The sequence below is a fragment of the Bombus pyrosoma genome, linkage group LG15, assembly GCF_014825855.1.
Source record: "Bombus pyrosoma isolate SC7728 linkage group LG15, ASM1482585v1, whole genome shotgun sequence".
Taxonomy (NCBI): Eukaryota; Metazoa; Arthropoda; class Insecta; order Hymenoptera; family Apidae; genus Bombus; species Bombus pyrosoma.
The window spans coordinates 844,126-868,818 of record NC_057784.1 but is presented as its reverse complement, the minus strand read 5'-3'; the positions used below and the strand labels follow the sequence as shown (position 1 = coordinate 868,818).

Sequence of the window (24,693 nt, the reverse complement as noted above, 5' to 3'; positions counted from 1 at the left end):
GTACATATCGTTTTATATACAGAAAAAACTGTTTAAATATAAAAGTTGCACGTTTTAATATTTTTAAAAACATTTATTTATCGACGAAATATATGGAATATCGATATTATGTGTTTTGTATTAATTTCCGTTACGAAATGTTAATCCAATTTCACGTATACGTGTATAAACAACGATACAAAAATTGATAAATCGGGATTTAGATTTTTGCGTTGTACGAATTTATAATTTTCTTATATTGCGCGTGCGACATGGAGCTATTAATAGTTGAGATAACGAATTATTTAAATCGTTTTATTATTTCGCGCGGTTTTCCGCAAAGAAGAGTACATAGAACTTTTAATATGATATTTTTATCCACGCACGCGAAAACGCGAAAGGGTGCCAAACAAGCTTGGTATCATTTGGACCATCGTCCACCGATTTAACCCTATTCGATCTTAATAGGTTTTTGCCAACGTCGGGAGCGGTTCGATGACGTGGCTCGGATTTTTATCAGATTTCGCACGTTTCGCGTGACTCGAAACACGATGCTATTTGATAATCGTTAAATGAAAGGTTTCTGATATTAAAACAAAACGTATTGCCGTAAGAAATCCGTTGGTCACGCGAATTGCTTACGCGACATTTATTCAGCAAGTCCTCTTGAAATTCCCGCCGTTCCTTTCCATTAACTTCCAAACGGAACTCGTGTGACACACCTATGATCACGATGTTCCACTCGCTGGAAGAATAAATTTACGAAATAACATAGTGGACCGTTATTGATTTATCACGAGCGGGTACGACATCCGACATGGGAACGGTAAATCAAAAGCGTTATCGTAAAGCACCGTCTGCTGACAAATCTCATCGAAATTGCAAACAGTTCGAATCAGCTTGGATTTTAAATATCTTTTCCATTTAAAAACTTGTCGTAACTTTAGAAATGCTAATGCTGGATTACCAAGTGGAATTATACGGGCCGGTGAAGTGATTAAAAACTTGCGATTAAATCAAAGACAATTTTAATTACCGGCCGCCTCTTTTTATCCTGTTTTATATGGGATTTAATTTCTCGTAAATTTGATAACGTAATAAGCAGAAATTTATTTAATCAACGATACGAGCGACTGACAGGTTTCATTTAACCGACGAATGAATTTGTTTGTCAGCGACCGGGTACTCTTTTTTCTTCGTTATAGTAAACAAATCGTGAAATAAATTCCATATCACCGAATAGTATTTAAACTTGGAAAGAGGCCGTTATTAAATACCGCGTGTATATTTATTTCGGCTTTGAATATGATTTAATATACGTATGAACATCGTGAGGACCGAATCACGGAAATAAACTATCGGATTAAATATCCAAGTAACCGTGCGATGCGTGTACAATGTACGAGTTATTGTTAGCGTTGGTATCTCGTAAAGACTCACGAAGGCAATTAGCCCAACGTTATTTTACTTCTGACCAGAAAAAATATTTACGAGATTGATGTTGGTGACATGATTAAAAGTTACCCAACTATCAGACGTCATTGGTTTGTTTATTTGAGACAGGTATGGCGGCACTATCTAGAAAATAGTGATTTGACTTCCGAAGACTACGAAGCGGCATAGACGCGAAAGAAACTGTGAAAGTATCTTTATGCAATGATACCGATGTATTATAGCCAAATAGGACTATGAAAATTTTAAGTTGTCGAGAAAGATCCATAGCAGACCAATGACAAATCTATCTTTGATGGAATGATCGTATACAGAATATACGATCGAAGTAATTAACATCGTACACGGTAATCGTGACTCATAACGAACAAACGGAAGTAATATCAAGTAATGCATTATCCGATCAAACAATCGATGTGAGTGCAGGGGTAAATAGAAAACAGGGTGTATCGGTAATAGAACGTTATCAGGACAAACATGGTTTACAATTATGCGAAGTGTCCGACATAGTAGCGTGTTTACGCCAGCAAAGCCACAATTTTCCTTGTATAAGCAGTTCGGACGGTGTTCAGCTTGCACTCTCCTTTCCAACAGGGGTTGGAACTCGAGAAGGAGGGTGCTTTCGGGTGGAAGCTCTCAATATGTCCGACCTAATCCTCTCCCAGAGGACCCGGCGTCCCCTCTCACGCGCTTTACTTTGCAATACGTACAGACATTTCGAGCCCAGCTGCGCCACGGGATTTAGGAACTGAGCGATTAATAAATGCTTCGTACGACGAGAGCCAGGCACCAGGACTCTCCGACAGCCACTCGACGAGGCTGCCCGTGATTTACCGTTTGGACTCGTGTGTCTGCATTCAAGCTACCGCGTCTGGATTTCCGGCGATTTCGCGGCATCATTTTGATTTAGTGTCCTTCTCGTGGCATTTGAAATATCGCCAGGTATCTGTCTTTCGCTCTTCCGTCGCGTTATGCTTATACCAATTTGCCGAATTAAAGTTACGTCCGAATGTGCGAATGAGTTTCGTCGCTAGCTCTGTCTCTATACCAACCAGCTTCTTTTTATATCGAAACACACTTATATCGATCGATCGACGTTACTGCGCGTTCTTGCTTATTCCCTTAATCGTCATAGTAATCATAGTACGATGTTCTATTCGGTATAATGGCTATTATTCAGTTTAGCACGGGTAAGGCGTTTGTTTTAAGAATGATCACGTTGTTCGTCGTTCCATCTTTTTGTGTAGGCGGTTTTTTTTTTTCAAGCCAGTACCCTATTCTCGCGTTTTCTTTCCGATTCGACAGCTTCTAGCCAAAAATAGAGTCATGATTTAGCTTCCAGAGGCTAGAGTTCGAAGGTCGTGAGTTTTATACGATTCGAAGAATAAAAGAAGTGACTTTAAGACACGTGATACAATAGTTTCATCGGTGGTTGCGTTAAAGGGAAAATTCCCAATTGGTTATGCGTGTTAAGACACGATACATACAACAGACGGACGAACCCGTGCAGGTGACAGGAGAACGATTAATCATCGATAACTATCGCCCGTTTAATACTCCCTCATAAAATGCTAGATCGAGGAAATTATTGATTTGTCATATTTCCTGTCAGTAATGTCGTTAACGGGACCATTCTAATCCGTTGACGTCACATGATCAAACGCGAACGAGAGTTATTGAAAATGCTTTCCCGCCTGGCACGTCATGCCTGTTAAAAAAAAAAAAAAAAAGAAAGAAGTAAAGAAAGAAAAAAGAACCGTTTTCGTTTCGATCGATGGCCGGTTATAAAATAAGAAATAACATTGTTCGCTTTGCTCGCAAGCACATTGATCGTGAAAATTCGTGAGAAGACGCAACCGATCAACGTATTTACGTTATAGTCGATTTCGACGTTTTATAGAGAAAAATGGATTAGAAAACTCGCAAGAAGTCATCACGAAGATTTTCAGTAATCATTTATTTGAAGTGCGCGAAGTGGTCATCGGAGAAGGATCGAGGAGCCCTGATCAAACGATATCGGAGAGAAGCATCTCCGTCGGAACGAAATTATTGTTAATAAACAATGAAATAGTTGAAGCCGAAGGAGGAAGAAGGAAATATGTAATCCCGTTGTTTGCGTCTTCCGACGATGACAGCTACTTAGAAATGATATAATACCGGTCGACGGTCGAGAGGTCAGATATGAATAGCAGGTTGGTGAAGGTTGCCAACAAAACGGAAGGGGAATTGAAAATACAAGCACGCAATGTTATTACAAGTTAATACACGGAATTGTTCCGTTGCGCGAATATTCGTTTAACGTTTACGATATAGCGTGCTACAATAAGCGGATACGCGGATACAGAGGAGTTCACCTCCCCGTTTTCAAAGGTAGCTCCGTAGCATTATTGGCTTTAGCGTTGGTAGTACCTCATCGTAGAACCCTCCCGCGCTCCTGGTGTAGAGAAGCACCCTTGGACCCGCTTCAAATAGTATTTCGTTCCATTATTCATAAACATTTTATAATCTTCTTAGCGCGGTGAATTATTGCTGCTCGTACAATTGAAATAATGCGAGCTGTGGAGGTCCGCGTTAAGGGGACGGCCCGGTTGGGACCTGTGTACATCGAAAAACGAAGTCGAAAGGAATTGAAAAGGGACGAAACGAAAGGAAGAAAGAGGGATCGAGAGAAGACGGAACAAGGCGAGGAAAGGTTGGCACGGAAACGAGAAAATAGAACGAGTTCGCTGGCTGAAGTGGTGTTGAAATGTTTCGAAGCGAGGGAAAAATAATTGGACGAAGAGTCTGTCGTTACTATGGCGGCATTGGTGGAATGCGGACCGCCTGAACGATGACGAAGACAATCGTCGTGTCTTTCCATAAAGTCGTCGAACCGAATTCCCTTCTTAAACTCCTCGTTACCGAGAAGTCTTTTGCTACCTTTCGAACTACCAATCTAGGTAGTATCATCCGATAAGGGAAGTTATTTGAAAACAAAGAAAGGACTGCCAATAACTTTCAAGGAGACTGTAATTCTCGGCTGATGTTGTCTAACAAAATCTAGGAAACGGAAGGATACTTGCTGCGCTTAAGCGCTTATAATTCCTAATTTTACATTCTCTCGTAGACATTTTCTTGCTTATTCGATTAATACAAATATCGATTCTCTCGATATATAATCTGTTCATCGCACTCTCAATTGAATGGGATCCCCTTCGATCACTATTTTTTACAAATAATTATCGACGAATAAACTCCGCCAGAGAAATAAAACTTTAGTTGAACGTAGTTGAAATAAAGCTCGCTTACGATTAGGATACTATACGTCGTCTCTACCGGCTGTTGCGGTAGACCTAAAGCGATATACAGATGAAGTCCTAGAGGAGAGATCTTCCTGATCTCTCTATTACGTAACGGATTAGCTAGTTATGAAACTCGAGCGAACCCAAGCGACCGGTGATGAAGCGTGTTCGGAAAGTTTCCGTCAGGACGGAACCAGGACGAGGGATGTAATGGTAGAGTTGCAGGGAATAAGCGATCGGTGCCTTTCGCTCTAGAAACCGTATCCAGCCCATCGAAACTTGGCTACAGACGTTTAAGGATGTTAGCAATTAAATTCATTAACGCAAGTTTATTCCGAACTGTTAAATATATCAGGCGTCCGAGAAGATTGGTTTTTTATTTTAGACGCACGAGATTGTATCTTGGCGATGTTTAACGCTCGGGCTTTAATCGATCAAATATTTAGAAATTATGAAACAGCTGGCGCAAGGAGGAGAGAGAAATGAATTTTTCCAGAATTCTCTAACGCTTAATTACTCCGATTGAAAAGAATGTATCGATCGATGTCTATCGCGCCGTTCCATTAATCCATGAAACCAATTTCGCTGTGAAGTTTTATTCATGGATCGAGTCTCCTTTTCTAACATCCTTTTATCGCGAAATAAACGTCGACATTGAAATTACTAGCAATCCTTGTAAGCGACCGGCGAAATGTTCCAGGCTACCGATCAATCCGAAGAAGCGCAATGATGTTTTGCGTTCGTGTAATTTTAATTAAAGAGCTTGAAAAGCGGAAGCAACGTCGTTCCGTTTTTCGATAAAGACTCCAAAAGACTCGAAGGTAACGGTAGGTACGCAGACTACGATACTACGGGTCTAAGGAACGAAAGGAGGAGAGGGAGGCAGAGACAAAGACGGAGACAGAGAAAACCGACGAAGGCGGAGAGAGAGAGAGAGAGAGAGAGGAGATTCGGTGTTCGTAAAGCAAAGGAGCGCAGCGTGTCATGGAACGTCGCAAGGGTCTTTCCTCGAGTACTGCGCCTTTATCTCTTCTACCGAGGATCCCGTCGCATTTCAAATTTTCGGTTCCTTCCAAAGACGATCGCTGCTACGTTACGTCATCGACTGCGAATCAAAATCTTATTAACTGTTGAAAGTAAGATTTACTTTCAACCTGGAATTTAATTACACTCGCACCTGTTTGCCCGGTTGTCCGCTTAACCCTCCCTGTCCTTTACGTCTTCTTGTAACTCGTACTTACTTGGTTCCGTCGCGTCGTCTCCTGTTCCCTTTCTTACTTCTTCTTTTCTTATATCTCGTCCTCGCTATTTATATCCTGGCTTTAATCGTTTTGCTCGATTGCTTCTCCTTTGCTGTTAAACCTTCTAGAAACTCGACCGACATCCCATTTCTCATGGCCTTCATTTTTATACGAAAATATTTAAATTTCACCGGCTCGTCCAGCGGAAATTATTGCCTTTCCTGCACCATCCGAGCTTCCTCCGATTTCTCTTTCCTTTCCTTTGCAGTTCATCATTCCAGAGGCAATCTTTACCGATCCGTGAATCTCGCTCTTTCCATCTCGCAACTGGAGCAGGTATAAACATCGCAGTAGCGGCAAATCTTCAAATACCATCGTGCTCGAATCACCCTTTTTTCTCTGTCGTGCATCGATATCAAAATTGCACGAGTGAGATACCCCTTCGAGCCAATTGCTTCCTTTCAGATAACTGTTTATTCGTTGCACCGTCCCCTCACCACGAACTTTTCCAACTTGGCTTATCTTTACCTTATCAACCTTATTCTTTTCTACCTACGGATCTTCCTTTCGGTGCTAGGTACGGTTGCCTGGAAATGCTGCGAGATGCAAGGTCCGCGGCTCATCACAGCCGTATAACGAAATTCATTTCACCGTGCGTAATGAAAAGATGAAACGATAAAATTACAAAGAAGTCTCTTACTTCCTTTTATTCTTTGATCAAGACTCTGTCTACCTTTAAATGCCGATTGTAAAAGTCTTCTCGTTGGTTTACGCGCAGGCTGAGTGCAAAAACGATACGGTACAAATTTTTAAGTACGCGTTTAAATTCACAATTTAATGAAAAGATATCTTGCAGGTTTAGGATACGGCGTACGGAATATTTATAACATCGTCATACTCTTATCTCCTAGTTTCTTATTTTTCTCACTTCCAATATAACGCTATTATACACACTCTTCATATCCGTCTTTGTATTCGATAGGCTTAAAACCTTCGCCAAACAGAGTTATTCTCTGCTACTCAGTTCGAAAAAAAGTAATTGCGAAAGATCGGAGCGTCAAGAATTCGGGACAAACTTCTACTTTCCGTAATCAAATATTCCAATGTAAAATTTTCAGTAGAATTGAAAGTCGAATGAGAAACACTCGGCCTCCTCTGGGCACGGAACCGTGTCAAAACTCAAAGATAAATGATACTCTTTTTACTCACCTCTGCTACTGCCGTCGGGTCCTCGGAGGATGGTACACTCCTCTATTGTGCCAAAGGCAGTGAACAACTGTCTGACATCGTCTTCTGTTTGTTGCTTGCTGAGCATTCCCACGAACAGCTTTCTGTCTGCGGGTCGGCCGCGTGTCGAAATAGAGAGAACAGAGAAAAAATACAAAGAAATACGTTAGTGTATGCTTTAGGATCGAGGTGGATTTCGCTTATAGCGCTTTTTAGGCATTAAAAAGAGATTTTGCGGCTAACACCGAAAACGACAAAGTTACACGGTTACACCAGCATCCACCATCCTAAGGGGAAGGAGATAAGGGTTATATAGATACACATATACATGTCTATACATATGTATATCTATATATATTTATATGTATACAGATATATACATATACGATCTGTGTTATATGAAAATTTACGCGATAGCCTGTAAACGGCCGAACATTTCGTTACATTTAGGAATGTATATGTATACACATATGCGTTCACTATACGGGTATACGTAACGGATATAAAATGACAAATATAATAAAATATCGTTCCTAATACTGACATTGGTATGTAGCACGACGTACACGTGTGAACAGAGACGAATAATGTATTTCAACGGGAATTAGAAGGTAAAAAATAACGACATTAAAGGAAATTAAAATTAATTCAACCAATTTCAATCCTACGTCCTACACCACAAGCCGAAGAAAGAGATGTAGAAAAAACGGGATTCGCGTAAAAACCAGATGGGGCGTACAAGCAACTCAACTACGAGCGGAACTTCTAGGCGGTGGTTCGATACTTTCGAAATTAACATTCGTCTTCGGTGCTCTTTAGAAAGGTATTACTCTACAGTTTACACTAATAATAGATATTAATTAGGTATTGATTTAAGTTTACACTTAGATTCGCGAGCAGTTTGTATCTCAGTGATAGTAATGTTAATCGCAATCTGTATGCAATCGTATCGCACAATTTAATAAATACCACCAACCAGCGTGTTCCGCGTGGTGCTGAGGTTAACATATCGCTTATAAAGGGTCACACGCCACTTATTTATTATTCTTTTATCAATCTGCAGCTATTTCTAACTTGTACGCAAGAATGACAAGTAAAAGGAATCGTCCTATAATCCCGATGATATTTGTTATTTCGTTGGAGCACATTTGGGCCTGATTATGTCTCCGTTCGTTTATTTTTTCTTTTGCTGCGTAAATTAGCTGCAAAAATATGTAGGAAGTAATTGTACGATTGGTCGCTAAACTTTTCAGAGCTCCATCTATTTGCTCGACAAATCTAAAAAGGACCTATGTAGAGGGAACGTTCTTTTTCAAATTATAGCTGTCTCCAATTTGTCATGTAGACTGGACCGATTGCGAGAAAAGATTAGACTCGTTCAAGATATTGTTGTTTCCTTTCAATCATTGTAAATTTACGCGATAACGATCGTCGAATGTACTAAAAGTTTAATAATACTAATCGAGCCACGAATCTCCACGTTACTAGCGATTTTTACGTAATGCATCACTCACAGTTATAATGCTGTTATTTGCGAGAACGACAATTGCACGCATTCAGTAGAAAGAAAAGATTATAACACGTCATCTGAAGATCAATGGAGATCAGATAGCACTTTGTATCACAAGGTTCAAAGGACCATAGAAAATTCATATCGCGAAAAAGGAAAGTTTAATTAATTTAATTGTTTTCTTAAATAGACATGTACATGGTAATCACACTACTGACAAATGAGAAAAATATATCTTACAAAATTACCGAATTACAAAGGTCTTTTTTAGTTACGAAGCTAGGGAAACAGTTTGCTTTCATACGTACGTATATTACCATTCTAAAGTTTAGCGATTCATTTGACATAATTCTGTGCAAACACGACTTGTGACTGTCTGAATTCGGTATGTCTGGTTTTGCAAATTTTTGCAAATTTTTGAAAATTTTTCATTTTTCTTTTTCCTGCCTCGCCCGTCGATACAGACCAATCAATTTAACAGTCGACAATGACATAAAAATGTTCTTTCTTAGAAATATCTGCACTGAATGTGTATCCTGTGTGTACGTGTACCCCTGTATAATAATGATAATAAGTAATCGTAGGTGTGCAAAATCGACTGGGACTACGTGACAAAAGACGTGGCAAATAGGAAATTGATGAAGATGTCTTTGGCAACATGGTAGAAGGATCGAAAGGTTGGAAGGAGGTAAAAAAGTTTTCATATAGAATCATATCTAAGTAATACAATAAGAGAAACGTAGCTGACATCATAATCAGAAAATATTTACAAAGGTGATAAAAAACACATCGACAACGAACGAGACAACACATCCAACGAGCGAGCCACTATTTTATGGTCATAGCTGTAAAGAGCGGTATAGAGTGTATATATATACGTTGTCTATATATATATACGCTTAAGGTGGTTGCCCATACGAACGGATAAGGTGAAATTGGATTTGGAATTAATTAAGGAGCCTGGATTTTACGAGGTACACGACATACTCGGCCTTCGGAATAAAAAAAAGAGGTTCTCTGTATGATACGGTCGGTAGACGCTCTAAGATCGCACTAGACATCGTTCATTTTTTCAAACCAATTTTCTTTCTTCCCTTAATAAGCGGAATGACTGGCCAGATTAATTAACGGGATATTCAAGGATTCTAAGAGCATCCACGCGGATACCGCGATAACGAGGTTTGAACAGTGTGATAACGCCTGTGCGCAATAACTAGAACAAAAACACGAACGACAAGTTTACGGCTACTAAATAAAGGTTCACGCATGTGGGCACGCACATCATTTATAATACCTTATAGTGTATCACGTTGTATATCCGTGTTTTTGGATGAAATGGATTAGGAAGAACGGAACGGCAGTTCGAGACGGAGAATGGTCTTCAGCGGAAGACACGTGCATCGATCGAATTACGCGAAAATCGAATGGTAGGAATATCTTTTTTTTTTTCTCTCTCTCTCTCTAAAAGATTCTACGCTGTTTAAGATTCGAGCAAGGAGCGGAAAATTTTATCGTAAAAAAGGAAAAATCGATAAAACGCTTGGCAACAAACGTGAGATACGTCCATGAATCATGGCCGGTGTTTTTAAAGCCAATTCGTCAATTTTCATCGAAAGGAAAATTTGTAATTTTGAGAAAAATTCGACCAAACGGAAAATATATTTTTCCTGCGGTATTCGGAATTTTGATAGATATATGCCGGTTGTGCGTTGGGTTAAGAAATTGGAGAGTAGCGCAGAAGAAGAAGGGACGGGAAGTTCGTAAAGGAATGCCGGGATTTGTGGGTCAAACACTAGCGAGCAGCAAAATGAACTTTGCGGCGAGCTGTGCTGGCTGAATCAGCGGTGATGGCGTGATGAGAGAGGAAAATTCGTTTTCTTTTCTTTCTTTTTTCTCTTAGAGAAGTTCTCCTTCTGCCGATTTGCGGAGAAGAAGAATAGAGGTACTGGAAGGAAGCTAGCTATCTCCTGGAAGTCGAAGTTACCTTCAGCGGCCGCCACCGGTGCCTCCTACTTCCAGAAGATGGCACTGGTGCTCCCGTCGTCCATCATGCACTCTGCAATACAGAACAGAAACAAAGAAATGCCATTGGGCCCAAAAGTACACCATTCGTTGTCGTCGTTGCCTATATGTATCCTTGCAACACTATTCGACATGCCCTCTCTGCCGATGCTCGATCTAGTGTATTCTCTTTAGCCTGACTGTACGATCTGGCATATTTCGTTTATCCCGATCGTTCCGATCGAAAGCCGTATCACATCCTAACGATCCATAGAAAATTTATACTATAAATACCGTCCGCAATATCAGATCAGATATTATCGCTAAATGAGAGAAACAGATGATTAATTTATTATGGTAATTTAACAGATATTATGTGTTAACATTTGACGATGTTCGAAGAATGTTACGTAGTAGATTCGGCACTGAAATCATATGAGAAACGTTAAAATCTACTCGAATATCGTTATATTTCGTATATTGCGTTATGTTGCGTATTGTTATACGCTTGACGTGGATCCAAAGATTATGAATTGTTGCATGATATGAAAAGAAATACATAAGTCATTTGAAAAGTTCTTGAAACCACGAGTTCGTTGTTTCACGTGCAAAGCTTTTCATTATACAGTAAGGGGTGAAATTTTCAAATAACTCACGCACATATTATCAGTCGTATACCTTCCATATAAGCTGAAATTTCCGAAAATCAGGCTTCTGTTCGTACATTTAAGAATCGCCTTCCAATTACGGAACAATATTCGCATTAACCGGAAATTTGAAAGTCGGAGATACAGTTGGAAGGGAGAATTTCAGTCGGGCGTAACTGTTTTATCGCAAAATTTTACATTCCTTGGATAACGTGGCAGCGGATCGTGCTTTCGATTCACCGCGTTTCCCGCGTGAATGAACTTAATGACGCGTTCTCGCGAGGTTATGGAGATGCAAAATTGGCGAACCAAGTTAAAGGTCGTCGTCGCGGCTGCTAGACGCGAGCTCATTCCAGCTGCTGGCTTGACTCGCGCCTTCCAGCCAGGCTCCAGGGCACATTTAAGGATTTGTCTCGGGAAATTAGATTCTCGCCTGACTTGCAGCCTCGTTGCATCCCTGTTCTCCACGGATTCTTACCCCTTCGTCCACCCTGCCCATTCTCGCCTACCCTCCTTCACTTTCTCACACTTCCTCCCGCCATTCCTTGACAGGGAATTCTCGTTCCTTTAGCCCCGAGTACTTTTCATCGAGCGTTTGTTCCCATTGTCGTGCCAGGACACCGTGGGGACCGAGAATTGGACCTTTGTCGCTCAAGCTAAGTGTTAACGTGCCCTTCGCGTTCCCTTTTCTCGGCTAAGACCTTCAAGAAATCGAGGAAGGAATTAACCCTCGGGAAATTATCTTCTCGCCGGACTCGGAGAACAAAACGAACATACTGTTTGACACCGTGCTTCCTTTTATCGCACCGGCTCGCTAACACAATGAACGTTTCTTTCAATTTTTTTTTCTTTTTCTTTTTTTTCTTAATCTGCTGCTATTATCGCGTTGATTCGATTAAACGGCGAAGAAAATGATATTGGGAAACGTGGAAAAATTGAAGGTAAATCGTGTTCTCGTCACCTCGGTGAATTTAGTAGAAAAATAGTCGAAGCGTACTATACGTGTTAATTAACATTTCGTTCGACAGTGCCCTTAAAAAGTATCTCATCGCGTAAAATTCCTCAAGCATTTGCGCGTATTCTTTCGCTATTTTTGTTCAGCGGCAGAAAGAACGCTCACCGACACCTTCTTTTTACGATAATAGCCAACGAAGCCTACGGTGCAATTTTTATTTCTAATCGATCGGTTCTCCGATATTTCAAAACTTTTGTTTTTCTAAAGGTCCTCGAGAATTATGCATGGAACGATCTGAACAAACTTCGAAACGACAGTTGTGCAATTTTCATTCAAGCGTTTCTAATGCTTGTATCAATATGCTTCTTTTTAATGCTAATTACGAAACCTTTAATTACGCGGCTTTCACTTACAGTTCGTGCGTGAAATTCTACGTAGGCAACCCAAGAATATGGCAGTGTCTAAAACCGCGAGATCTTGATTCTATTGGAGGTATAACAGCCAATGACAGTTACATATACAGGTACATCACGTATAGTATAATCAGAAATACCGCAGACCAGTACGGAATTTTTAGAACCGTAGGCTTTGATTTTGATTATGCAAAAATTCTGTAAAAAGTTAGATAGTGAAACGTTCAACCGAATTTAGGATTACCGGTTGTTAATTTAATTTAGTACAAATTTGTGCGCTCTTAACGAGCTTCCGGTTGTTAAGTACGCTATAATTACTGACCCATACGTAACTTTATCCTACGCCGTAGCTATTTACGACACATCGTTACCCTGGACTGCGAAGAAGCACGTCGTCCTCTCATAATCCGTAAGGATTTCTTGCAACGGCTTCGGACCGAGGCGCTTGCGTCACGTCGGCTAACTCAAAGTTGCCAGCAATGAAGGCAGCTTTCGAGAGTCCCGATATCCTAGGATACGTTTATCTGCTCGAACATAGTAGGGCGAGTGATGGCGGTGGAAGCAAGGTGGATCGCCGAGGGATCGAAACTTATCTACTTGCTCAACTAGCTGCTCTAGTACACCAGCTACCCTTATCCACTCGCAGGAACTTGGACTACCCTTGGGTTCGTGCACAACTTCCGTGCGAGATACGCATTTCTCAAATCTGTTTTCGTCGTTGTACACTTAATTCCGGCTGCTTTTGCGAGACGATCAATCATACTTAGGTTTCTTATTGTTCGAATCATCTTTACGAGCAGTTGCATCGATCGTTCGCCGGCGAAATACAAATAAAAGTACCGAAAAAGATACCGACGTCGAAGGTTTATCGATTAAAGTCGATCCGTTCAAGCCCCGGAATGCGAAAGAATACGCTACGCATCTTTGATAAGAAAATGTTTCAAAGTGGAGTTCGCGCACCAGGTTGTAATACACGAAATGTCCGCTTCGACGCTACTTACGCTTAGATCGTATCAAGAAATATAACGTTCGACTGCAGGATGCTTCATATAAAATTGAACGTCGATTTTGTCTTTTTGCCTCGCGTATCGTTTCTTTGAAGTAGCGTTGGAAATTCTTCATATTCACTTTGCAGGGGTGAATGGGGTATCTTTTCAAAGACAGTCCTACGACTGCGATGACACGTAAGAATAGCAGAACATACAGCGGCACGAAGACATAGATACGCGACGACAAAAGGATACCGGCGCGGGCGTCGCTAGATGACGTCGCGGGAGGATCGAAGACGGATCGTCGTCGTTGACGAAATTCAATAACACAGTGATTGAAGTCTGCGACTACGCAGATGCGTGATGTACGTTGGGGTATACCGGTTGCAGTAAGACGGTAGAAGCAGAAGCAGTGACAGCGTTAAGCTCTGGATCACTCCTTCTGCATCCGCGTCAAGCTGGGGCTTTGTGGGGCCACATCGAGGCAGGCGACCGGAGATTACAATGGCATCTACGCCAGATTAGCATATGAATTACGCCCCCCCTCCTCATCTACTACCTCCCCCTTTTCGTGCACGCCACTCTCTAACCCGCTTTCCTCCTTCTTCGGTATCTCTCCTTGAATACTACATCCTTTCGTCTACCTCTTTCTCCGTCTTCTCATATACTTTGCTCCACCCTTTCCCCTAGGTTGCTCGTGATCTCCTTCCGCCCTTTGCGCGATTTACTTCTCGTGCGCGTTTCTATTCAGAGCCGTTTGAGCGAACGATTTCGAGGGCCAGCATCAACTTCACCGAATTGCTCGGTACAACGTTCTTTGGGTTCATGTTTCCGTGAATTTTGGGAACCGATATTTGGACGGCTTATTCGCAATATTCCATTATGCGTGCAAATATCTTCGCCGGATTTCGTCGCGTTTCATGCCGTTTGAACGGCAACAATAAGGATATGGGTAAAAATACAGTAAAAATAGAGCTTTTTTTGCAATGCCTTGCGCGATCGTTTAAATCCTATTCAACCGTTTGATATCTTCCTTTAAATATTCCATTTAGGAAATTTACAAGTCGTCAGTCTTTAGTCGCCAGTCGTCGAATTCGTTATCCGTCAAAACGAAATAATAAAATCCGCATGACAGAGTAGGAATATATAATTTAAATAGGCGAAGTTAATATTGACGGAAGATGGTATGATATTTCATGGAAATTAATCATCTAAATTGTTTCATGAGCATCAATTATTTAATTCTCATAAAAGGAGAGACACGCGCACGTGCATAATATATTTGATTAAATTTTACGCTTATCCGAGTATTCATGATTATAAATAGGTACTAATGTTATGCAAACTGGAATTATAAAATTATAAAGTTGTAATGCAAACTTGCACAGAACACCCTATATGTACGTATTTCGTTCAGATAAAGTTGCGACAATTATTTGTACGATCGTATTTCCATAGTCGAACGTTCATACGGCAAAACGAAGAAACTTGTCTGCAAAATATTACCATTGCGAAAATTTTTAAAATTTTGTAAACTTGGTAAGAATTTAGAATTTGGACGAAATAGTAGAAACGAGAAAGTACCTTTTTGACGTGGAGAACAAAAACTACCGTACTGTTAGAACGGCGTACTACATCGATATAGCGAGTAAATGGATTGGATGACTTGAAAAATATATTATAGTTAGATACATGGGGATATGTAACTTTTAACGCGAAGTTACATGGCGCTACAACGGATCAAGGCGATAAACGCAGACGTATGCAGCAAGCAACGATGGTAAATTTCCTATGATTTATAAGGTCTAAGTTGTGGCGTGACGGAGAAAAATTAGACGAGGACGCATAGCGAAAAAACAAACGTGCCATTAAGGAAAATGCACCAATGAATATCACAGCCACTTGTTTCACTGTATTTGTGTTTTATCTTTATGTCTGCCGTTACAACCAGCGTGTGTAAACTTGATAAGCTGGCAATTGTTATCTTATTTTTTAATAAGTTAGGTTCGATAATCCGCCATCCGTGCACCGATGAATATATGTACGTAAAGTTTAGCTCGCGTGGAAACGTAAAAGATTGAAACGATCGCGAATATATGCATGTATATATCGATGCCATTTGCAATGCCTCGAAATTAATGAATAGTACGTAACTCCAGAACGATGCGCATACTATATGGAAACGAATTTTTATCAGGACATGCCTTTTTGTGTTTGCTCGATTGAAAGTTACGTATGGGTTGTTAACGTATATTACTGCGTGTTATAGCGAATGCTTTTCAATTCAATAAAAGTATTTCATTGCTCGCTATTAAACCGGTTATTTTTTATTGGAGCTTTTGATCGATAACGCAGCTTTTGTTATATATTTTCAGCTACCATAAGCGAACGAGTTGTAGTTTTCAGTAGTAACCTATACAATAACCGTCGTCCCCATCGGTAAAGCTTTAATGGCTTTCGAGAAATGTAGGAAATATCAAAGTAGAATTACAAAGTCGAGTTTCTAAAATTGTCAGTCCTACGTATATAAATCATCGCTAAAAGATAATCTTGTTGATGTTGTAGAAAATTTTCATTCTAGCACTGGATGCTAATAAAAATCTTTAAACATTAGTACCGTGTGAAAGTATATGCTAAAAAATATCGCAAGTTGATCATTCGGCTAGGCTAAAATTTCAAATATCTCTATCTGAAACTATTGTCTTTATACTTGAACACGATCTTATTAGTGAAATCTGAGAGCCAGATATACTGGTTCGATTGCCTGTTCTCACCTCCGCGGTTTTCACTGTCCGCCGGCTTGACTTGAATAGGACGGTTCATCTGCAACAGAAAGAAAAATAATCGATTAGAATTACGTAACGTTTAACGAATGTGGTCGAACGATTAATTTACGGCGGAAGAGAGGATTCCTTATTTGCGCATGAATGGAGATTCGGTCATATGTATGTCTAGATTTCGTCACGTTCGGTCTTGTTTAAACAGCATCCCTGCTGTTCGTTGACAGGTGCGATCGTGAGAAAATAAAGGTAGCGAATGGAAAATGCTGACGAGGAACAAAGAGAAGGCGAAAACGAGAGAGGAGCGGAGTTAGAACGAGATAAAGAAATAGACGCTGGGAAAGGAGATCCTCTCTCGTCCTTTCTCTCGCCGTTTTGGTTTGCGAAAGTGCGGAACTCCGACACTCGTCCTTCCGTCCTCACGAAATCTTTTGGACCACTGCGAATGGGTCGAGAGATCCCAGAGAACAAATAACATTGTTTATTTGTCGGACGGGTCGCGCGACCACAGAGCGCTCTAGTTCATTCCTAGGGGATGACAATGCATGATTCATGACGCGGGGGACACGGGACTGTACTCCGATTCCTTCTCCCATGCAACGACCCTAACTTTCTCTCTTTCCCTCTTCCTCCCTCTTCTCTTTCTATTTTCGGTTGGCTGTTTTGGTCTCAGGATCCTCCTTTTTGTCACTTTGAAACCTTCCGTGGTCCTTTCAGCGGTGCGTTACCCTGAAACTGTTCGCGGGAATTTTGTTTTTCCGCCACTTTACATTTTTCTTCAGGAATGTAGACATCAGATTCGAATTAGATTATTCGACGTTTAACGATTACGTGCTCGATTCTATATACTCTCGTTAATCCCTTTAGTCCTAGTTACGAGTTGATAAAAATGTGTGTGAACTCTTTATTGAGAAATTCCGATATACGGTTTGATAAAAGAGGGATATGTATCTTTTTCAAAGCTAGCGGCATGAAAAGCGACATGCCACGCAACTGTGGACGATAAATTTCGTCGCAAGCTCGAGAATCTGTTCCTTAACGTGGGCATAATATGACCGAGCATCGTGACCATCTGTCTTCTGACTCGATGTTTTTTTTCATTATGCACTATCTCCGGCAAGAATAGCGGGGAGAGAACCCACTGGGGTAGAAATATACGTGGCAACCCCGAAACTTTTTCCCCGAGCTGTATGCATGTCAGATACCACGAGGGGTTGCTTCGCAGGGGTCAGTGCCACGACCACGTGGATCTCGTTCAAACGCTATACCCGCCAAGCGCAACGAAGATTTCCGGGTTCAAAGTCCGTTACGTAGTACGTTGTTCCTCGGTCTTTCGATAAAATTCCATTTTATTAGCGTGTATCCTCGCATCAACCTTTCTAATATTATCGAACCATACACGTAGAAAGGGAACGTTTTCTTTCAATTGAAGAAACCGTAGGTTAAAAATAAAAGTAGATACGACGGTAGGACTATGTCGCTGCATTACGCGTAACACCTTAAGTACCTTTAGATCGAAACAACAATTTATGGCATAATTATCTTCCAGTTACTTATTTTGTTTTACTCAGATTACCTGCCATGATGATACATCGGTGTATTATGCATAGATGTACCATCTAATTTATTCCTTCTAAGCGTAACGAAGCATTTATGCAAGGTTTAACATACATTGGACGTCTGACAATCTGATTTTCACTAATGGGGAATAAATTGCTCCCATCGCACAAGCTCGTAACTCTGATCATCGTCGAGGGATCGATTAAATTGTAATGTAACTACATAGCACGAGATACGTCTCGAGAGGAGGTAGTCATCGTTGCTTATTGTTTAATAACTCTGTGGAAGTTATTATACACTGTGTCCGTTTCTAGGTTGATCGACGGGCGAGGACACGAAACGTGGTCTCAGCGGGTAAAGTTTAAATAAACAGGAAAATCCGTGAAAGTGAGAAAGGAAGGTATGGAAAGGAATAGAAACAGGAAGACGCGTAGTTTCACGGATAATGAGGGGGAACAATGAGTAAGGAGGCGAGGACGAAGGTCTGCAGGTCACTTTAAACACTGTCCTGTAGTCAGGAAATTAAACTTTGAGTCCAGCACTGGCTATTAGGCGTTTGTTGTTGTCTCGTTGTCAGGGGAACCCTCTGTCCGTATAGATACTAGAACCGAGATACGACGTTTTGCCCCTCTCCCGGCTCTCCAGGGAAGTTTAACGCTGTATGCATCGTGTAAATGTCACTTACGACCCAAGGGATCTGTACCAGTCAATAACGATCACCAAGCGAGACTTCTACGGTCCGTATTGTGGTATGGACGTGGCGATTAATGTAGACGAGTATTAACTAGTGCTCGTTAACGGTGGCTTCATGGCCAAATAGTCACCACACCCTCTCCCGTAGTTGATTAGCGTACAAAATGGATGTCAGTCAATAGTTTCGTCGAGTTCACTGACTTTGAAGATATCGATACGATCAGGAGTGTGATAAATCGTTCCTTGCTTTTATATTTTTAAAGGTCAGCGTCGCGATTCATCCTCACAAAGTTCGTGTAGCTTTACAGTAATATAAAATAATGGCATGTCATCTCATCGTCGTTTCACCAATTTTATCACGGTTTTACGTAGTCAACGTTGTACACTGGGATATAATCACTAGAAACACTGTATCTCGATAATCGATCGATTAGCGCGGACCCATACCCTGGTGATCATGTGACATTCATTTACATCGTCCAACGATGGTCAACCGATTTCACTTATTCGGCTGATTATGGGCGGTGAAGCGTTAAAGAAAATGTATCTGCCACTTGAAGCGCAAAAAGGTTGTTCACGGGATGCACGCGGAATTAGCAAGAATTCGACCAAGTTTAAGGCTTAAAAATATCGTCGTTCACGAAAAGCTACGATCGCGAGGAATATTTCTAGGGGTCCGATTTTTTTTCAGCAAAGACGTTATAACGCGACGACGACAAACTTTATCCGTTAATCGACGTGCCGTCAGTTTTCCTAGGTTTACGATACGTAGACGCGATAGAAAGTTGCGAAATACTGCGAACAAATGGAAAGATAACGACTCGCGAAATTTATATGGTACCTAAAAATACTTTCCAAGGTTGAGAATGCAGCCCCGCTAAAACAGGCGAGTAACACGGACCACACCTTTATTTAACGATTTTGTTGCGATCACGTGCCGACTCTTCGACAATTCGTGTCATCGTCGGCCATGTGCACTTAGAAAATCGATTCCCTTGAGAGGCACCACTCAAGATGGATGGTAATAAGTAAATGTGTTTGCTCAGCCCAGAGCGCGCATCACGAGCAATTAATTAAGCTCGATTATCTACGTACACTGTGGGAAGCGCGTCTTGCTTCTACCGGATAGATGCTGAGTAATAGCCATATGCTTTAGGAAATATATCGCGTAATCGTGTCTATTTAATTCCATTTCGTAGAATACCGCATAAGAACGAAACGATGATCGTTTCATAGAAGTTGTCGACGATAATAAAATTGGTATACAGTACGATCGTATCAGTACAATACATCGTATTTTGTCTCTCTTTCAGCGTCGCGAGACAAAACTTTGATGGCACGCAATTAAATTAACCATATCTGTATTTCTCTCTCTCTCTCTCTCTCTCTCTCTGTCGTTCCTTCGTCTCAAATAACCCAATTCTTTTCTCTTATGGGAAGTACGATTCCTAGAAAGCCACGCAAAATCCAGATAGAGGATAGGTGGAGGCTGATAACTGCCGAATTGAATGGTGAATGCCGCTTCGGAAATTGAATAAGCTATCGTGTCTGAGCCGAGCCGTCGAGCGAAGCCCGGTATTTGACCTGGCTGCGTGCAATCAATGTACTGATTGGAGATAAGGGCTCACTCTGTAGCCCCTGGCATCCTCTCCAGCATGATTTATATACGTACGGTCTTCGCCGGCGATGTATTCATTACTTGATTACCCTTCGGCAAGTTAATGCCGTCGTGACCGTGTAACAAGCCAGATATCAGGATACCTTACAGTCTGCTCACCCCAATTTATGATTGATGTATTCTTCTTTCCATTGTGAACTCTCCACGTATAATTACATCCTGTAGTACTCCGATTTTGTTCATTTTTCCTTTCTTTCTTCATCAAGCTTATTTTACGTTCAATCGCTAATTCATTAGCCCTCCCTAGAGGAATAGGTACGCTCGAATTTAAAATAAGGAAGACCGAAGCGAGACAAAATAGGAAGAGAATATAGTATACGTACAGATAACGATATTCTAGTATTTCGGTGCTTAGTATATGTTTCTTCTTTTTCCTTTATAAAATAGACAATATCCGAAGTTGACAAAAATATCGAGGCACGAACCATAAGAAAATGATAAGAGTTTCGCAAGTATGAGTCAAAGTTGGGAGTATGATCTCTGAAGAGAGAGCGATATGATAAAATCTGTTTATCGGCACTCTTAAGTTGAGAAATCATCGGGCGCGGCAGCAGAGGCATCGCTGGGTTCGAGTTAACTTCAATAATTCGCCGCACGCGTATCCAACCGGAAACCGTGCTTCGCGAAATCTGTACCCGCGCCTGTACCGCTAATACAGCTAATTTGTCGACTGCTCCAAAAGCAAATGCTCTTCTCTGTTCACGTCGGATGCCACAGAGGAGCGTAGCGGTTCGAATTACCTTCTAGCATATTACGTCTAAACGGATTCTAGCCGAGCTAATTGGTGAATTAATTGAAATTCCAAAATGAATCGAATCATTTAAGCTATCGAATTTCCACGAGCGCGCGCTACGATTTTGTTCTGTTTTTAAAGAACCAATCGTTGCTATTTCTGCACGCGATCAATAATGGGACGTATCTATGAGAACGATCATGAAAATCATCGCGCGTGTGAAAGAGAGAGAGAGAGAGAGAGAGAAAGAAAGAGAGAAAACTCTCCTATTGTTTCAACGGTGACAGTATTGCGTACAATTGCCAAATGAATTTGCCCGCCATATCGCACGGTTAGCGAGTTATCAGCGTCACTTTTTTTTTTGATGCTGACAAACAATGTGACTTCGGCCCAGTGATAACTCATATTGAAACCTGGGTTACGACGCAACGTGGTATGAATAAACACGCACCTGCGTCCAAAGCGCGTTCGAACATTGCCTGGCTGCTGTCTACCTGTACGCTAGCTTGCTTGCGTGTTTTCATCGTGATTATAAATAGGATTCACGTTTTATTGTCAAGCGCGAAGTACGCCACGATTGAACGTAACGTTGTGTAACGAACGCTAGCTATACGCGAGCATAGCTGAGGGCGTCGGGAAATATATGGTCGAAAAAATGCACGCGTTAGCCTGATTTAACGTTACCGACGGTAACACGGTTTATCGAGGAAATGATTTTTTCAGCCAGCCCATCGTTTGTGTCGTTCTTCGTTTAAAGGAATTCTAATTTTAACTTCGATCTAGTTTCTTCGTGTCCGTATATTTTCGAATCGTTCAAAGTGCAAATGTTTGCTCGCGCGGTAATACTTCCAATGCGCGACGCAATTTTAAAATTATAATTCGTATTTCGCCGCATCGGTATTTCTGTAATTAATAAGAATGCAATAATTGCCGGATATAATTTCTCTGTTTCATTATTACGTCAATATTAAGCGCTCTGTTTAATTATTTCTTCTTGTTTCTTTTTTATATCCGTAACGATGAAATTTATAATTGACATGAACAACATTTCGTATCTGTAGCGTTGGCAGCTTTATAATTGCAAGTGGCATTATATCTGCGCGAAAAGTCGGTCAGTGATACAAGTAAAAAATTAAAACGTCAGCTAATCGTTCAACTGTTTCCTAGATACATAGCAACCAAAAAATATCTTATCGCGTCTCCCCATCTTAGACAGAAAGTGCGGCCACTTATACTTTACGAAGGATAAAGTCTTCGTGTACATATTTCTTATTGTTGGTCGTGTAACGAGTAACTCCGCTATGTTCACGAGAGAATATGATACACTGTTTCGACATCGAATTTTTTACGCAACCACGCCTCTTCGGCACGAAACACCCGGTCGCCTGCCTATCCAATTTCTCACTCCTTTTTTTTATTCGCCTACCCCCACCCACTCCCGATCACTTTTTTCCCTAACACTCTACAAATATTTGAACGCCGGCTACAGCCCCGCCGAAAGAGCATTCGAGTCGAGTGAGCTTTCGCGTCCCCAGGCCAATCACCGTTCACCGATTCTAATCTAAGCCAATGCCTGGGTGCGCATTAAATGTCAAACGTTATTCGTGCCTCTATTTCGCGATGCCGACGGCGACGACACCGATCGACGTCTACGTCGATCGCGGTACTGTTGCCGGTGTTCCGTCAGACAGACGGTCGAAAACCACCGACACGACTTTCACAAACGTTTAACACTGCTTTTGACATGGGCCCGTTTTCATGTATGCGGTTCGCGGCTTACATTTGCGGACCTCGCGCTACCATATCATCTAATTATGTGGTGAAATGTAACTGATCCATCGATCCGTGGAACAAAGTCACGTAGATTAGCAGCTTTAAATAACGTACAACGAAATAACACGCGTGTCATTTACGTGTACGATTGTACAGGAAAATTATAGAATCGATGGTTTAGCGAGTGGCAGCGCGAAACTTTTCGCCAACATTTTTTCGAAGGAAACTAATAATATACGTGTTAGAGACAATTAGAATTAATTAGCATTAAGAATTAATGTCGTGACGCGTGGTTCCCGAAATATATAATAAATATCGAACTATATTGTAGTACATGTCGCATTCGAGCCCGGCACGATGGGTAAGTTGGAGAACGGGTGGTCTGGTTTTAGGATTGATGAGCCAAGCAAAGCAGCGGAGCCATGTGGCGAGCTACATTACCACGGCGTTATGCGCTGGCACATTCACGTGTGCTGCTGCATTAATTGATGTACGTCTCTGCATCAACACCGATCCGCCTTCTCGTGAGAACCCGTCATGTGTTCTGTTCAACGTTTCCGATACACAAACGCACACCATACATATAGGATGGGCAACGTCAACGCGAAGGAAGCTCCGATCGACAGGAAGACAGGTAAATGGACGCGAAGCCACCGATCGAAGGTACATCGTTTATCCGAGATAATAAATTTCGCTCGGCAACTAGGTCGCATATTACGTGAAAACGGCATATCTTCCTCTGCGCTCCGCAACATCGATAGACTATGCAAAATCTTCCCAACGATTATTTATCGTGTTTTCTATTTATAGAACGTAATTGAATTTCGAAATTGCGTTAGAGATTTCATCGAGATGTATTCATATTCGGTGAAATATGACAATGTTTATAAAAAAATCCATACAAAATTGATAACACAGTGATAGATAGAAATTTGTTTGTTTCTACAAGTTAAAACGTTCAATCTTTCTCCGTATAGGTTCCCAAATGATCAGAGCACAGACTAATAAATTATAGAATATTTCCGCTTCAAACGTCCGCATTCGTTCGTTCATATGTGCGTATTACTACGCGTTGCTCTCGATGCGATAGTTAAAATGTAGGGAGTACATTTTACCGTGTGAAACATCCGAGAACACGAAGGGGAACGAAATTACACGGAGAAACCAATACCTTGATTAAAACATCGAGAAATCGTTTGGCACATCCGGCAGGAGCGCCGGAAGTTTCAAGTTAACGGAGGAAACAATTCATTTTATCGCGTTCCACTTGATAAAAGTCGAAAAAACGAAGAGTTTAAAATCCCTTCGTAATAGGTATAGGATCGATCGAAGTTGGATTTAACCCCGTTATCTGCCGGTTGATAAAGACTCGCGGGATTCGTGAAACACGTTGAAGCGCAGACCGGAACGTAGACACGCCCGCTATCGAGCAGCTGCGTTTCTTCGCGTGCGCTCACACGTACGCGCGCCTAATGCCCTCCGACACGTATGCGTGCACACGTGTACACGTGCATTCGAGCTCAGTACGTATGCAAAAGCGGGGCGAGGAGGTACTATTGTAAACGTTCCGCGTACAGCCTGTACAACATATGGGTACATATAACGTAACGGTTGCGCATATGCCGCCAGAAATAACCGCGCGTAAACAGACGCACGAAAATCTTTTACGAGTTCGATGCGTGAGCGAACGAGCGAGCGACCGATATAAAGAGGGCCGGTGCATGAAAATTCGCGGTCGCTCGTAAACTCGCGTGGATCCATATATTTTCGTAGCCGTCTAT

General features: G+C 41.4%; 1 protein-coding gene across 16 annotated transcripts in view; it reads right to left on the bottom strand.

Annotated features, from left to right (window-relative positions):
- The window catches only part of LOC122576008 (CUGBP Elav-like family member 4), a 557,322-nt gene that overhangs the window by 65,702 nt on the left and 466,927 nt on the right, over positions 1-24,693 (bottom strand). For 12 of the 16 annotated variants that reach the window (XM_043745684.1, XM_043745688.1, XM_043745694.1 and 9 more), the window contains 2 exons: positions 16,470-16,518; positions 7,163-7,288 (listed from right to left, as the gene is read on the bottom strand). In XM_043745684.1, coding sequence (XP_043601619.1) covers positions 7,163-7,288; positions 16,470-16,518 — 175 coding nt within the window. Of the gene's footprint in view, positions 1-7,162; positions 7,289-9,984; positions 10,109-10,674; positions 10,747-16,469; positions 16,519-24,693 lie in introns of those variants that run through there. The other 4 variants (XM_043745692.1, XM_043745689.1, XM_043745691.1 and 1 more) reach the window with 2 other exon arrangements.